At 38.7% G+C, this 16,089-nt stretch overlaps 1 protein-coding gene across 7 annotated transcripts; it reads left to right on the top strand.

The window, feature by feature from the left end:
- Positions 1–337: 337 nt before the first annotated feature.
- On the top strand, positions 338–15,418 carry LOC135492525 (prosaposin-like). Of its 7 annotated transcripts, none has more exons than XM_064779053.1 (19): positions 338–483; positions 1,749–1,894; positions 3,768–3,845; positions 4,224–4,289; positions 4,597–4,791; positions 5,045–5,083; positions 6,284–6,406; positions 6,908–6,970; positions 7,186–7,245; positions 7,626–7,850; positions 9,000–9,174; positions 9,730–9,884; positions 10,108–10,188; positions 10,508–10,657; positions 10,892–11,075; positions 11,870–11,964; positions 12,318–12,489; positions 12,836–12,933; positions 13,223–15,418. In XM_064779053.1, exons 1-19 carry the CDS (start codon positions 447–449, stop codon positions 13,265–13,267), a joined length of 2,187 nt encoding a protein of 728 aa, XP_064635123.1. In that variant the 5' UTR covers positions 338–446; the 3' UTR covers positions 13,268–15,418. The 7 variants fall into 7 exon arrangements, with proteins under 7 accessions (XP_064635123.1, XP_064635134.1, XP_064635115.1 ...); XM_064779064.1 differs by lacking the exon at positions 9,000–9,174 and adding an exon at positions 8,301–8,475 and having other exon boundaries at positions 11,873–11,964; XM_064779045.1 differs by lacking the exon at positions 9,000–9,174 and adding an exon at positions 8,301–8,475.
- Positions 15,419–16,089: the final 671 nt, after the last annotated feature.

Here is a 16,089-nt window from a genome sequence, read left to right as displayed (position 1 = left end):
CCCAAAGATGAAGCAGGACTCTCTTCTGGCGTCAACCGCAGTTTCTTAGTAATTGCAAAATAGTTGACCCCCTCCTCCAAGACGAACTGTGTTCTTTTCTTTGGCTTCCATATAACTTTGTCATGCTCCCTAAACCACCTCCCAGATCGGTCTTAGTATGAGGAGCACAACTTTGTAAAGTCAACAAGCCAAATATCCTGATTCGAAATCACTCCAGAAGGTGGCGTGGTATGTGATGCCATGTGCTTTTGTTTAGTTTGATGACGTCAAATTGATAAGATTATCATCCAATCAAATCTCGCACTGACGATTTGTCCATGAACCCGGAAGTCCGAAATGTATAGTCACATGACAGAAATTCTCGTGACCGATATTCCTAATATTGCTCGAGAACACTTTGATTAAACATTGATTTGACGAGTTGTGTGGTGATAAGACCTTCCGCAATGAAGCTCCTTGTTCTTTCGTTGTTAGTGGCTGCGGGTAAGTCTAAATACGTATGGAACTTAAACCCCAAATTGCTGCAAACCTATTTTCCTGAAAAATCTATTTTGTTATTTATGCAACGAAGGGTTTACTGTCGTTTCGCTACATTGCCAGTTCGCTACAAGTCGTTTCGCTACATGGTAGGTCGTTTCGCTACATGGGTGGAGTCGTTTCGCTACATGATGGGTACGGTCGTTTCGCTACATGGAGGACGTTTCGCTACATGGGTGGAGTCGTTTCGCTACATGGATGTAGGTCGTTTCGCTACATCGTAGGTCGTTTCGCTACATGGATGTAGTCATTTTTTTTTTTTTCAAAAAAGTAAAAGAGACAAATGTGCATGGCCTACAGATATTTCTAAGCAAGTAATAAAAATAAAGAAATAAATCGTGCAATTCTGACCCTATAGCAGTGAACAATATACATTGTACCAACTTTTTTAGGATTTTAACAAAAAATGGGGCCGGGCGTTTTTCGTAGGGGCGGGCGGGGACGATCACCAACTCTTTTTTTATGTGGCCTAACCCAGGCCAGGACGACAAGAACCCCTTGCGCGCCATCAAACCGTATAAGTTTTTTTACCGGCAGTCACCACCGGGAATTATAGTAGGGTAAAATAGAGTAAAAATAATGACTACATCCATGTAGCGAAACGACCTACATCCATGTAGCGAAACGACTCCACCCATGTAGCGAAACGTCCTCCATGTAGCGAAACGACCGTACCCATCATGTAGCGAAACGACTCCACCATGTAGCGAAACGACCTACCATGTAGCGAAACGACCGCCACATGTAGCGAAACGACTTGTAGCGAACTGGCAATGTAGCGAAACAGCCTGATACCCAACGAAGTACGGGGTGTCCCAAAACAAGTAGTCTGCAGCACAGGCTACTGAATTTAATGTCAGTAAGGGGTCAAAACATTCGAAAGTGTTTAGGCTGTTGAGGGAGCAGGAAGCCCAACGAGATCTGGAATGTTTTGGCTAGAAAAGTGACATTATTACTGTTCTCTGTTAGGCCCTATACTCTTGACCGACTCTTGCATTTTGCATGCGATGCGCTTGATGTTGATGATCAGCAACTTCTTGAACAGATAGAATAGCAGGCCTAAACGGCAGGTGACAGTCCAGGTTTCAGCAAAACCGTTTGTTTATTACAGTCAGAACTCAAGATATACACGATAATTAATTTTTGAGCAATTGATAAATTTATATTGGAGTTTTGACTTGATTCTAGCCGTACCATGACTTTTTCTTCAGCTGCCGCGTCTCCCTTACTTGGCAGTGAACGTTGTACGTGGGGCCCGTCATATTGGTGCAGTCACATTAAAGCAGCCAAAGAATGTAATGCCGTCCAGCACTGCATCAGCACAGTTTGGAAGAACCAGAAGCTTCCAGCTGTCACGGTAAGATATTTATTCTTATTGCATCCAATCCAAACTGTCTGGCTACTTGTACATTTAGTTTACCTCAGAAGTTTATGTACTGCAGCAACATTTCCAACAAACCCGAATTAAAGCAATAGCAGGCCATGACAGAGGCGCAAGTAACAAATGACTAATAGTGATATTGCAGTCTGCTCATTTTATAGACTTAGTTGATGTATACTTTACTTATGTCATCTGAGTTGACATCATGGCTATGTATTTGCTTTTCAGGATGATTTGGAATTCAATGATATAATGTATAAGAAAGTCATATGAAATATGGTTTGCTTTGTAGGTTTGATTAAGCAGTTGTATTGTAAATGTAATGAAGTAGGCTAGTCTTGTGAAATTTTATTTCTAAAAAATCTAAGATTAAGAACTTGTTCCTTTCATCCACATGACTGTCATGACTGATTTGCATGGTATCTATCCTATCCTAGGATGAGAATTGTGATGTCTGCAAGTTTGTCTTTCAAGAAATCGACACTGCCCTGGAAAACAACGCTACTGAGGTATGAATGATGGTGATCAAAGTATTCAATTCAGCCCTCCATCATGTCCTGTCCCTGCTATTATTTTCAGGATATCCACTACAAGAATAGAACATCAATCATCATCCCTGTCACACAGAGTTTTCCATGAACCACTCTTCACAGTGATTTCTTATAAAAAACAATAACTGATTTAAAAAAATTATAACTGATATTGCGAGAGTTATCATTTCTATGATAATCTGATACAACTCTTAGAGATTTACCACAGCTTGAAGGCCCAATAGTAAAAAAAGGTGTCTGTATGGATATTGTCGGGAAATATATAAGCTTAGACCTTGGTATGTTACGGTACGGTATGACTTTAAAAAGACCACTATTCAATGTTACATACACATGACAATAATAGGCCTGCAGGATTGATAGGGTCATAGATCGGGCAGGTCAGATTAAAGGATTAGCTGTCTGTCTTATATATGAAAAACTAGTTGGTCGATTGGGTGGCGTTGAATTTTCATGGTGTGATGTGCATCAGTTCATCCATGCAACCAGAATTAGTTGCTTCAACAATATTTTATGATTGAAGTTGTTTTTTGCTCCTGTTTCCTCGACACCGTGTCCTAAAGTTTTTTGAATGATCTCCACCATGCCTTCCTCGATAATTTCAATTACTTATTCTACAACAGTTGTCATAGCAGGATATAAAGTGTGTCATCTAGTATTTATCATGTGATACTAAGTGTATGACTGGGAACAGCATGTGATCCCACACAATCGACATTTCAACCTTTGTCGGCCAACATAGTACAAATATAGGCTTTGATTGTGTTCTAATGGAGGCCCACTTAGATGGAATTGGCCATTCAAAGTAGTGCTGTAAGCGAACATAAATTACCCAAGTATTTAGTGGAGCAATTCAAAGTAGTGCTGTTAAAGCGAACATGTGTGTACAAATTACCCAAGTATTTAGTGGAGCGATTCAAAGTAATGCTGTAATCGAACATGTGTGTACAAATTACCCAAGTATTTAGTGGAGCGATTCAAAGTAATGCTGTAATCGAACATTACTGAAGTATTTAGTGGAGCAAATTACATATCAATTATGAACCATTACAAGTACAGAAAAGAAAAAAAAAACTCAACCAACCTGAAAAAAGGGAGGGGGTTTAAAAAGGTGCCTCTTAAAAGTACTTTAATTGCCCAACGTGGAAAAATACAAAACGATTCAGAATGGGTTGTAACTTGTAGCTGATTTTTTTTAATGATATCGTGAAAAGTGGTTCATGGAACAGTCTGATAACCCGTCCTTCCTTATCCAAACCAATATTCATCCATTTTCCCAACATCCGCCAATATTTCAGGATGGAAAGAGTGGAGAGCTTTGTCAGTTCTGTGAGGATACTATGAAAGAAGTGCTGAACAAGGTTAAAGGGGGAGAGGTAATGAAGTCTGGCTCAGCCAAATATCTTGCTCAGTTTGTGCATGTACTGCTATTCGTCAGATAACATTCATGTACACTTGTAACAATTGAAAACACTTGACCTTACTTCAAGTTGTTTTCAAAGTCTTGGAGGATGCCAAGCACATGAACGATATGGTTTGATTTTGTATTGCAAAGTTTGAAATTTGAAAGTCTGGGTCAAAATGATAGTTGGAAATCTCCAAGATGTTTTTGACCAGTAGAAAAATTTATGAAAAGTTCCAGACTGTTAAAATGACTAGAACTTGTATTAAGTTGACTTGTGTTATCACATGCTGTAGCACTAGTTAGTAGAAAACATGTACATGTTTCAACGTTATTCTCTTTCTTCTTGCAGAAGGAGATTCTGGCTTATTTGGAACAGGCTTGTAGTATCATTCCCGATTCTGGCTTGGCAGCCCAGGTAATTTAATCTTTGCCTGAATTGCTTTTGAGAAAATCGGCTTTATATTGCAATATAGAGTACACTCATTCATTAACAATGCAATGCAGTAATGACAAGAGTTGCGGTTTATAATACATACGACACAAAATCACCAATGCCGGCAACAGATATGCATCTAGAAATAAGCTTACAACATACTAGATTTGAAGTGACTGTCTATTCTTCTGGAGATTGACAAGCCTTGTAAGAATGATGGTACCAACATTCGTACTGAAAGGATATAATTCCTGTATTTCAAGTACAAGTATGTAGATTTTCCTTACAGTGCAAGAGCATGGTTGATGAGTTCTTCCCACAGATCATGCAGATGGTTATTGCCGAGCTTGACCCGAAGACAATTTGCACTGCTGTGGGATTCTGTACCCAAGGGTTCAAACCCAAGCCTGAAGCCAAGGTTCAGGGCCAAAAGCCTTTGGACAACATCCTTGGTCATGTCCAGTTGATTAAGACACAATCAAAGGTATGTATCAGCAGAAAGGAATAAGACGAGCTTTAGCTTGTGATGGATTTCTGGTATCAGTAGACAGTATATTGTTCATTGTACAATGTTTAATTAGCATCAGGATTGCGTTGTTTTATTACCATCCGACAACCTGCAATGTCTGCGTCGGATTGGATATTACATCCAAAAGAGCAAGGTAAAAACAAGTATGCACAGTAAAATAATGTTACTTTCAAACCATTACAAGCTGAATTTGATTGGTTTTATGCAGGCGGTATCACACACTCTGAACTTTGAACCTGCACATAATGTAAGTACTGGTTCAGGTTTAATATCCAATGTGCAAACGGGTGTTGGTTTACACTTTTCCCTGGCTAAAAACGGAGACACATGACAGATGCAGAAGAAAGGAAGGCGAATTACTGTGGAGGAATGCTTGGTCATGATCTATTTTAAGCCCTTCGAATTGCAGGCTCTGCATGTTCTCAGAGTTGATGTGTGTTGACTCAATCAAGTCAAAATAGGTTATAAAGATAATAGTGATCACCAGGACTGCTTTTAATCATATGACCTACGTCTATTTGGTCACCAGTGTCCTGTTCTGCTGGTATGCTATATGATGAAGTATATTCAATCAATCTGTTGTGTCTTTTGAGAAGCCCGACTGCATGAATAAGTACATGTACATGTATATCGAGGAGACAAAGTTTTAAAAAGACGGGGGACTTTGTGTTCTGTGAACCAAGAAAGTTAGCACATTTTTGGCACATTTTTGTTGCTTTGGTGGTTTGTTTTTTTAAATCTCTGGTATTGATATTTCCTCAGCTTCATTTGATATGCGTGATGTTTTATAAGCCCTATTACTTAGTCCTGGGTTGTACTACAGCACTGGATAGTGTTGGAAAGGTGGCGAATTTAAATAAAAGTGTGATTGATATACATAAAACCGTTGACTAATTCACAAAACATCAAAACTCCCCATTTTCTATGGTTGAATATTATGTAAATGTAATGGATGTTCATTGCCTTCATTCAGGCTCCTGTGAAAGCTGCTGGTGAGGAGTGTGAAGTATGCAAGCTCATCATGGCTGCGGCCCGTTCAGAAATCAAGGACAACAAAACTGAGGTACAACTACAAATTGTGATTGTCCATACGTTTCATTTCAGCATAAGCCCTGTGAGTTAGTCACACTTTGGTTCACTTATCTTGTCTTGAAATGCAATTCTCAAATGTTGTTAAGAGGACATTTTTTAATCTCTTGATGGTCGGCCCCACATAAATTGACTTATGGATGAATTTCCAATCTCCTTAGAGAATAATAGAAAATAATGAATTCAGTGTAACTCTACAAAACTGTAGTTTACTGTTTCAATTGGTTTGTGCATACTTTTGAGAAATGCATTTCAAGGTTAGATTTGTACTGAAGATGTGATTAAATCTACATGTAAACCATTGAAGATATTGAAGAAAAACTACAATCCATCTCAATTCGCTGTCTTTTGCAAACAGGTCAAAGTATTCAATCCTAAGGACACTTCTGGTGACAAGAAAGCTAGTCCGTCTGAGCAATGTGAAATGTGCAAGTTAGCTGTTGCAGAATTAAAAAAGATTACCACAGATGAGGCAAAGCAGGTAGAACTTGGTGAATGTATTGTTCCGTGTGGCTGTACTGCATGCTTTTAGTTCTGCAATCTTCTCCAGGTTCTATGTCCTGTACGTCTGCTTGTTTGTTGTATACCATTTTATTTATTTATGCTTCATTTATTCTTTATTCGTTTATGATGGGCTTGTTTGTATTTATTCATTTATTCTTACATTTGTAACGCTGGCTTCGGAAATATGCTAGCTTCCCCATAACCATTTCTATCACTAGTAGAAGAACTATCAGTAGAAAAACTGATGCACATTCAGTAGCAAAGGACATTTTTGGTTGGCACTGCATACAAGTAGTGTTGTGTAGTACTTTTAAAACCACATTTCGCAACAATTTGCACATGCAACCTATGTCAGTAGCGATGGTTCCTAAAAAACTGTCATACAGGTTTTGATGTCCCCTTCTCCTAACCGCATAGCGAACATTATGAAATGGTTGCCAGAATTTCATAAGATTAAAATGTTCTGTTTCCTTTCCAGCAAGAGATTGAAACATTTATTGAGAAATACTTATGTGGCAATATTGGAAGTATAAAGGACGAGGTGAGTCTATAGGCAGCATCATGATTGTCGTCAATGTTTATACTAGATAGTGTTTGTCTGTCGGGAGCATGTTTTTTTTAATAGACACAATGGAGATAGAGACACCTTCAATATGGTGGCAGCCTTCTACACTTTGCATCATTGTAAATTAGGTTGAAGAACCGAACCACATTCTGGATTGTGATAAAAATATTTATTGGTGTTTTCCATTTCAGTGTGATAAATTGGTTGTTCAGTATGGACCACTCATCTTCCAGTTCCTTGCACAGGAAATAGTGAGTACTTCCAATTGAAGCCGACACCATGCGAGTTCCCCAGCATTGTGTGGACTAACAGTTTTATCAAGTTTCAAAGACTCCCCTTATCCAATGTGTTTTTGTCATTTATATCTTGAGCCAAACTTGGCCCGCCTTTCTTTTGACGTTTGAGTCACTTCGCTTCGCTCCATCTTTGAATTGATTGAGACAAGAGTTAAAAGACGATCAATTCCAATATCACCCTCTCAGCTCCAAGTTCCCAGACCCACACCAGGCCATGGCTAATACATGTATGTCGTGATCCCAGCATTGCATTAGACGTACTGGTTGAGAACATCACTGGTTGTGTAAAGGGGTCAATGAATTGTTCTATATTATGTACATGTAATGTATTCCAGGACCCTGAGACCCTCTGTAAAGCTATTGGCCTGTGCACTAGCATGAAGAAGCCTTTAATGTCCCTCCTGAAAGAAACAAATGGGGTACAGTCCATGAGCCAGGTCCCAATGCAAATGATGTCTCCAGCCGCCAAGAAGTTGACAGTTCGTTCCAGCACTCAATGTGTCGTGTGTGAATTCCTCATATCCAAATTGGAGTCTGAATTAAAGGACAATGCAACTGAGGTAAGTACATGTATCTTACTCAATCACATGTTCGACTGATATGTTTCTGTCAATATGTTTTAGTATCAAACCATCTTCTTGCATGTAGCTGTTGCCCGATTTTTCAGTATGCCATCAAAGTTACATGTAGTGTAGTTGTGTTGGTAACAACATAGTTGAAAAGGTTATTGCCAATATCCCATTTCGAATAGGATTTCACAAAATGTTTAATCAAATCATCAACAAACTTCTGGAAACGAAAATTATTTAGAAACGTGTGTAGTTTTTTGTTACAATGCACTTGATACACACAATACTTAGTGCTCTTTTACTATCATAAAACACTGAAAGTCTCATATGGGATTTTACAAACGGTTAAATATTCATCCTAGCCTCTCCGGATCCTTTTCACTTTACAATACCTGTACCTTTTCCTTGTTTCCAACCAGCTCCCTGCCTTTCAATTTTCAGCAAGAAATCATTGATGCTGTGAACAAAGGCTGCAGCTATTTGCCATCAACTATAGCCAAAGAATGCCAAGCTCTTGTCAAAGAGTACGGAGCTGTCATCATCTCCCTCCTCGTCAACGACGTGGATGCCGAAAAAGTTTGCACTCTCATTGGTTTGTGCAAGCCCTCAAAACGAGGTAGTGTATTCATATCATTTTGCATGATGTTTGTGTGATGTCCCTGACGCTTGTCACTAGTCTGCGCAGCAATAACTGTGGATACTGGTCATTACAAGGGAGGACATAAGGTGAGGAAAAAAGTCATGGAATGAAATCAAGACGGGGAGCAATATCACTATACAATGTTAGAGTATGTCAACATAATCTAGCTGGTTGGGGCATCTGTTAAATTTACACAGAGCCCTGTTAAAGGGGAAAAAGGTCTTTTGTGCAGGTGCCCCCCAGCAGCCTAATTACGTCGACACAGTATGAAGCGTATGCTGTGAATATCAAAGCCTTCTGTCCGTAACTTGGCACAAAGAGAAACATGGTTGAAGGTAAGTAGACGCATTTTGTTTTCAATCTTCTATCCATTCCTCCACTTTCCTCCTACATGTACATCAGAACTCCAACCTCGCCATGTTCCTGCCTACCAGGTAATCTATTTGCCAAACTCTGTAGGAATCATATCATGATAAGTGTCCTGCATGTCAAATTTACAGCAAGAAATCATCACTGCAGTGGAGAAAGTGTGCACACTTCTGCCAAAGACGGTTCAGACCGAGTGTCAGAATCTTATTAAGCAGTATGGCAATGCTATCATCACCCTCCTCGTGAATGACGTCAAACCAAAAGAGGTTTGCACTACACTTGGTTTGTGTTCTGCAACGGATAGAGGTAAGTTGCTGGGTCAGGATACATGCCCTTCCTCGGCTCCAGGTTTGCCTTCATTGATTCACTGGTATACGGTAACGGGACGTGACAACCCAAAAATTGGTCTTCTCTAGCAAGTTTTTGCCACGATGTTGAGTATTTCAATACCTCCAACTCAATAAAAACACTGAATACCATTGAATAACCTCAACGAATTGTTTGAACTGAAGCATGTTATAGCTGCTGTTTTCCTTGCATCTTTGTGTCACCATAGTACATTTATAGTGTCAATTCACTTGGATGCTACTTAGTTGTTAATTCTTCCCAGCTTGTTCATGCACAAAGTCTCCTAGCACAAGTGATTAATGTAACACGCGCTACTGAGTATATTCTTCCTTCAACATTGTTACATGTTGTAACCAAGTAAATATTTCCTCTGCTGCCTGATGGAAGATCTTCTCTACTAGTGGGGTCCTGACGGATAGTTACCTGAAAAGCATGCTAAAAATCATTGGACATATCTCTTATTTTCTTCACAAGATATACAATCATGAATTTCGTTTTCAATTGATCTTGCAGTTCCTAAGTACGTCTTCGGCACTGAAGCCTGTGTCCTGTGTGAAACTATGGCCATGTACCTGCAGGCTCTACTGAAGGAGAAAAATACTGAGATTGCTATCCGACAAGAGTTGGAGAGAGTGTGCAACTTCCTTCCTGATACCGAGGCAGCCATTGTGAGTTCACGAGACTTTCATTCTTCCCAATTAGCTACACTAGTTGAACCTTCTGCAATTCAGTAATGTTTATAAACCAAAACTACACCAACAGGACCAGAGAACAAATCAACTGTTAGGTATTCCTTTACAAGTTTCACTTGCCTTACTTTGGACATGAAGTATTTCTAGTCGGATATTGTTTAAAATGAACTGTGGTATAATTATATATTCTCTATTATAGTGTGATGGCCTACTTGTCATGTATGGAGATAAGATAGTTCTTGCACTTGCCAATGAAATAAGTGCCAAGGATATTTGCCAGGTAAAGGATATTGTAGTTGCAAAATTTCAGCATCTGTTTTCATGGGTTAATGGGCCAGTTTGAATAGTTCAACCTTCATTGGAATGCAAAGAGAAGAAACATATGAAACATGATAGTTGTGAAGACTAAAGCTTATTTGAAGCCAAAATGTCCACATTGCGCAATTTTTCTCACCAATCATAATTGAAAGACAGGTCAAACGATTTTGACCTTGGCCTGATTTCCAAGGTAACAGAGGTCATCTATGGTAACCATATTCTTGTCGGCACATGGCCCCTGGCACTTTTCACTTTGAAAAATGGGAATTTTCCTATTTCAGTTCATTGATGTCTGCCCAAAATCAAAGTCTTACCAAGCTCCCAAACTCGTAAAGGAACTCCAAGTTAATGTGAAATCAATCGAGTTTTGTCCAATTTGTGAACTGGTCGTGACTAAAATTGACGAATTCCTTAAAGAAAATTCAACAGAGGTGAGTATGCCCGAGTCAATCAGAAGCATCTTATTAAATCCTGTTGAAAAATCAAAGTTATGGCTGTTTGTCTATAATTGGATTACTCCACGATGGTTGTTTGGTGGTTTTTCTCTCTTTGGCAAAATATTTTACATCAACTCTTGAAATTTATTGCAACCATCAAGCAGCTCTTCACTGTTTTATGACCTGATCTCTTCGAATGAGGTCATGACTTCCTTCCTTCTGTTCCAGGCAATGGTTGTGGAGGCTTTGGATAAAGTCTGCAGCTACATGCCCGCAACAGTCAAGGTTGAGTGCGATGACTTTGTGAAACAGTATGGACCAATGGTTGTTAAGCTTCTAGCTCTACAAATCGTTCCGAAGGACGTCTGCACTAAGCTTGGGCTTTGTACTAAGACAACACAAGCAAAGAAAGGTATGATATGATCATCTGGTAAATTTCATCTTTTTGTTTTGTCCACTTTCAGGCTGTTATTTTATCAGCTCTTGACGAGGTTTGTTCAAAGTTGCCCACAATTTTCAAGGACCAGTGTGATGCCTTTGTCGCTAAATATGAATGGTTATTGATAAAGATTATTACTGAAGATTTGGAACCTTATGCTGTGTGCAAGAGAATAAAACTTTGTAAACCACCAGTGAATAAAGGTAGCTCGTCCTGGTACTATAGACCACCCGTAAGATAGACCACCATGAAATACAGACCACCCATAGACTATTCCTTGTAGAATTACCTTGGCTTTATGTGTAGAGGTTGGCTGGCACTATCACAGTCGTAGTTGCCCAAGTATTAAACTGTACATAAATTTCCCAGGTATACAGGTCACATTTGTGCATGTACAGCCACAAACTCAACTGAGGTTGAAGTGGACAGTAGAAAATGAGGCCACACAAAATGAAGAGTTATTATTCAAGTTAGGTTTTTGTGTGAAATGTAAAATGGAATTATCATGAGACAATAGTATGCTTGCCAATTTTTAGCCATATCACAAATGGGTGAATCCTGCCGACTTTCGTGGACTTTTACATGCATTTACTGCACAGGCCACTGAGGCCTGCCTTCCGCAAGTGAAATTGAGAATGGAGAGAAGTGCCTTGTGTAATGCTGGGTCTGTACAAGTCGATGTGAGTGGTTATCTTGAGGTGATACTATGAATTGCAACTGAGCTGAATATCATGAATAATGTACGGTTTTAAAATATCCTATTTCAGTAGCTGTCGAGAAATTTCAAAGCGCTGTGTCATGTGAAGTCTGTCAATTAGCTGCTGGCTATCTTGATGCTTTGCTGGAGAAAAATTCAACCGAGGTAAGGTACCATCTCAATGCTGATGCCAAACAGCTCAACTGAATGATCTCCGAAAAACGCTGATGTTGGGCAAAGATTTATTTCATGCATTTAGCTTTAATTGAAAACTGTTATATCTTGAATATGAAACAGTGCAATAGTAACCGACCAGAGTGTGTCTTGGGTACATAGACATTAGTTCATAATCCCCTTTACGCCTTTAGTGCATAGCCAGAACACACTTGCTGTGTGACTGTTGGGTTTATCTGCTCCAAAAAGAAAGAAATGAGCCGAGAAATATGGAAACATGATTTTTGCCGAAAACTTCAAGCCCTGTCAGTTGATTATTGTTTCAATGTTGTTTTCTATTTCAGACCCAGATTGAGGCTGCTTTGAACCAGCTCTGTGGATACCTGCCTTCCTCTGTCAAGTCAGAATGTGATGCCTTAGTGAAACAATATGGCCCCATAATAATTAAGCTTATGGTTCAGGAACTTTCGCCTTCGTTGATTTGCAAAGAACTTGGACTTTGCATCTCTCAAAAAGGTATGATGTTTGATCAATTTCACATGCTTCCAATGTTCGAAGTTGCTTGATGTTGATCAGCAACTACATGTAACTAAGTCACTTGGTATGATGGGAGGACAATGAAATCAGTAGTGTTAAGTTGCCTGCCCAGGATCACAAGAAGTTAGTCAGTTGAGTGCCGGATATCTATAAGCCAGGGTGTTCAGATTATGAATATGGCAAGAAAAAGGCATGATACGACACCTCAAACACCAGACCACGTCACCTCAAAGAAAATTGCTCCCCTGATTGACTTCCCCCACAGCCATTTGAGTGGAACCATGTGATTGGATTCCTGATTGTACTTCCTGATTCAACTTTTCAGCTGTAGCTACACCTAAACCTCACCTTCTTGGAGCAGAGAAATGCACATGGGGACCATCCTATTGGTGTACCAACTTCGACAATGCTAAGAAATGTAATGTAAGTATTTGAACAGGGGTGTGATTTCACTTGGAAATTTAAAAAAAATTATTTTGGCTTTCCAAACAGAAAGTATTTTTGGTGGTATTAGGTGATTCGTGAAATCCATGATGGTCCGCTCTATATGATATCAAATTTGATTTGTGTGAAGTGTTTTTGAAAGTGTAAATCTCTTGAAGATTGTGACTTCCCCAGATTTCTGGTGTCCTCTAGAAGACAATTCCAGAAATTCTACTTGGCATGTTTTCAATGTCCCAAATTCTAATCAATGTTTTTCATATCTTTCCAGGCCGTTGAACATTGCAACAAACATGTTTGGAAGAATGAGGTCTAAATCCGAGCTAACAACAGGTTCCATGCTTCACTTATAAACATACATGAAGAACACAAGAAAGTACACAAAATTGGGAACTTTTCTGTGTATTTTTCAACATTCATAAACTAAAAACCTGAATATGATTGTTTCGCCGGTATTCAACTCAATGAAGATCAAACATTTGGACATGTAAAATATTCAAATCGGTCTACATTGTAAATTGAAGTCTGCTACATGTACATGTATGCTATTACTTATCAGAAATTTATTCTACTCTAGGATTTTTGTTTATTGACTGCACGTATGTGTTTTACTTTTTTGAGCAACGAATTCATTTTATGACTTGCAGTCCCTATTAAAAGTGTAATTGTATTAACCCCAGATTCAAAATATATTGATTTCTTTGTATAACTCATCATTTATAAATTTGGACTTAAAGAACTCTGGTGTTTGATTATACTAATTCTTGAATATTTATTGGGATATTGAAGCAGGTCTATTGCACGATAGATATATGAGGCTTTGAAGCAACAAACTTCTGCTACATAATTAATTCTCTTCTTCGGTGTTAATGGAAAAGTTTTCTTAAACTCAAATGTGTGCTTCTTTTGCTGCTACATGTTCATGTGCCGGTAGTAATATTTCATGTTCTTGCCATGCTAATAGTTGAACTCGGGGCTTCTGCTGGGAACAGAAGGGCAAAATGATGAAAATTACTACAGAAGCACCAAAAACTAACCTCTGGCTTCAAGAGTAAAAGAAGAACTTCATGTACGTAAGGATATTCGATGCATTTTGAATACTTCCTTGTCCAAATTTAGTGGAAGCCCTGTAAAATATTTTTAAAAGACGGGTAACTTATTTCACATGGAAATATTGTCCCCTTTTCAAATTGTCTCCTTGGGAATTGAAAATATTGCATAATTTTCCTTAGTCGGTTATTGTTCGTATGAAATATGGACTTTTGAGATTAAATCAATATCCAATATACGAAGGCGATAAATGATCTCATGATAAACTGTTCATTGATCACAAGCCTTTAAGGAATCTACATGTACCTTGGCATTTAAAGTTCAGTACTTGAAAAAGGCATGTGATAAGGTCTTGTGATAACAAGTTTTGATAGGAATTGCGCATGCAGGTTTTCTTCGTGTGATAAGAGGTGAATTGGCCACTTGATCAGGAAATGTTTTTCGGTTATTCTTGTTTTCCTGAAAGCCTTGACCTTGTCAGTCACATGACCCAGGGTAGATGAGTTGTATATGTGTGTCTATTTATATATGATAACTTCCTCTTCACATTCTGTACATGTACAAACCGTGTTAGGCCCACAAGTATTTGCAAATAAAATTGGTGGTTTGCCAACCATGCGTTCACCAACTGGCTAATTTTACAAACTGAAAGCGCAGTAGTAATTGAGAATGGGTCAGCTCAACACCCACAGTTTGCTAATACGTGTGCATAAAAGGTAATCACGTCTAGTTAGTACATGCACCTGCAGGCCTACACATTTTAGTTGTCACTTTCATAGCATCAAATGATGCATGGTGAGGTAAATTGTTGTCTGTATGTGCGTTTGTCAGAATCATGTGGTGTATAATAAAACATGTACCCGTTTTAAGTGCAGGAAAATATTGAATTACTGATGCTTACATTTGTTTAGTTGTGCTTCATCATTTTATCAGTTTAAAACAATCAGAACATACATTGGTCGACTTTTTCAATCTTTCCTCATCAGAACAGATTTTTTTCTTTCATAATAACTCTGTCTGTATATATTGATACTCCCTTGAATTTTTTGGCCTACAAAAACGGTCCATTGCAATTTGCAATATTGCAATATTGCAATTTGGCACAGTGATTTTTAAAGGGGCTAATGGCAGAAGCTTGGGATCTAATTGGTTGACTTCTGGTGACTAGTATGGACAGGAGCCTGGATGTGTTTGATTCAGCGATATTATGTTCTTAGCATTGTAGTCTACAAGCTAGAAAAGGAGAGAGCGAGGATAGACCCCAATTGTTGACTTCGTGTAACTCTATCTGACCTGCCAAAAGAGGTTTGATTATTCTGTTCACCATAAAAGATTTAGAATTTGTGCACGTATTTATTTTGATGGTTTTTCTTCCTTTAATCATCTAAAACTGTAATAAAAGTCAATCTTTCTTAAATATTTTTTGTTTATTGCGTTCTTCTTGCATCTATGGAATATTTTCTATGATTCTTATCATAAGGCAGGCTCTTGGACCTTCAGTAACATTTGCTGGAAAGAGGAAGACTGGGTTGCCTAATCACCTTTTCTCTTGTATATAGTCAAAGATGGAATGATATTTGCTCGATTGGCTGTACTAAATGCAAAGACATTCATGTCAGAGACAGGAGTGACTACTTATGAGGCACATTTTGACCTCATCTTCGCCATTCTTTTGGATGAGATCTCGAGAATTTCTTGAAGACCAAGAATAATACAGGAATGTTGTCAACAACATCCTTCCAAACTTCATCTGCATCATGGTTGTCTAACTCAACAATGCAGGCCTCTTCATAATGAGTATATATGGATTAGCTTGAGATTGAGATCAGAAGCAATCTTGCATAGCCTTGTGCAGTGCCACACCCACTCTAGCATGTGGTGGTCACCATTTTAGTTCCATCATTGGCCAAAAGGTGGCTACTCTTATGCGGAGATCGGGCTTTTTTACTCGAGCACGTGGTCAGTTGATTCTGTCAGGTCATTGCTTGAAGCCGGCAATATTTACTTGGTGCGTGTGTGATTATTCCCATTATTTATCCTATGGCGCACCTTTTTCAAAATAGAGATTTTTATTTAAATCATAGGTCG

Source organism: Lineus longissimus, chromosome 1, assembly GCF_910592395.1.
Source record: "Lineus longissimus chromosome 1, tnLinLong1.2, whole genome shotgun sequence".
Lineage (NCBI taxonomy): Eukaryota > Metazoa > Nemertea > Pilidiophora > Heteronemertea > Lineidae > Lineus > Lineus longissimus.
This window is presented reverse-complemented; position numbering and strand designations above follow the sequence as displayed.

Bases quoted from the DNA above. Each gene is read 5' to 3' on its own strand.
- LOC135492525 (XM_064779053.1), top strand. From the start codon at position 447: ATGAAGCTCCTTGTTCTTTCGTTGTTAGTGGCTGCGG. The intron at 3,846-4,223 runs GTAATGAAGTCT...TTCTTCTTGCAG, and splicing joins ACAAGGTTAAAGGGGGAGAG to AAGGAGATTCTGGCTTATTT. The intron at 11,076-11,869 runs GTATGATATGAT...ATCCTATTTCAG, and splicing joins GACAACACAAGCAAAGAAAG to TAGCTGTCGAGAAATTTCAA.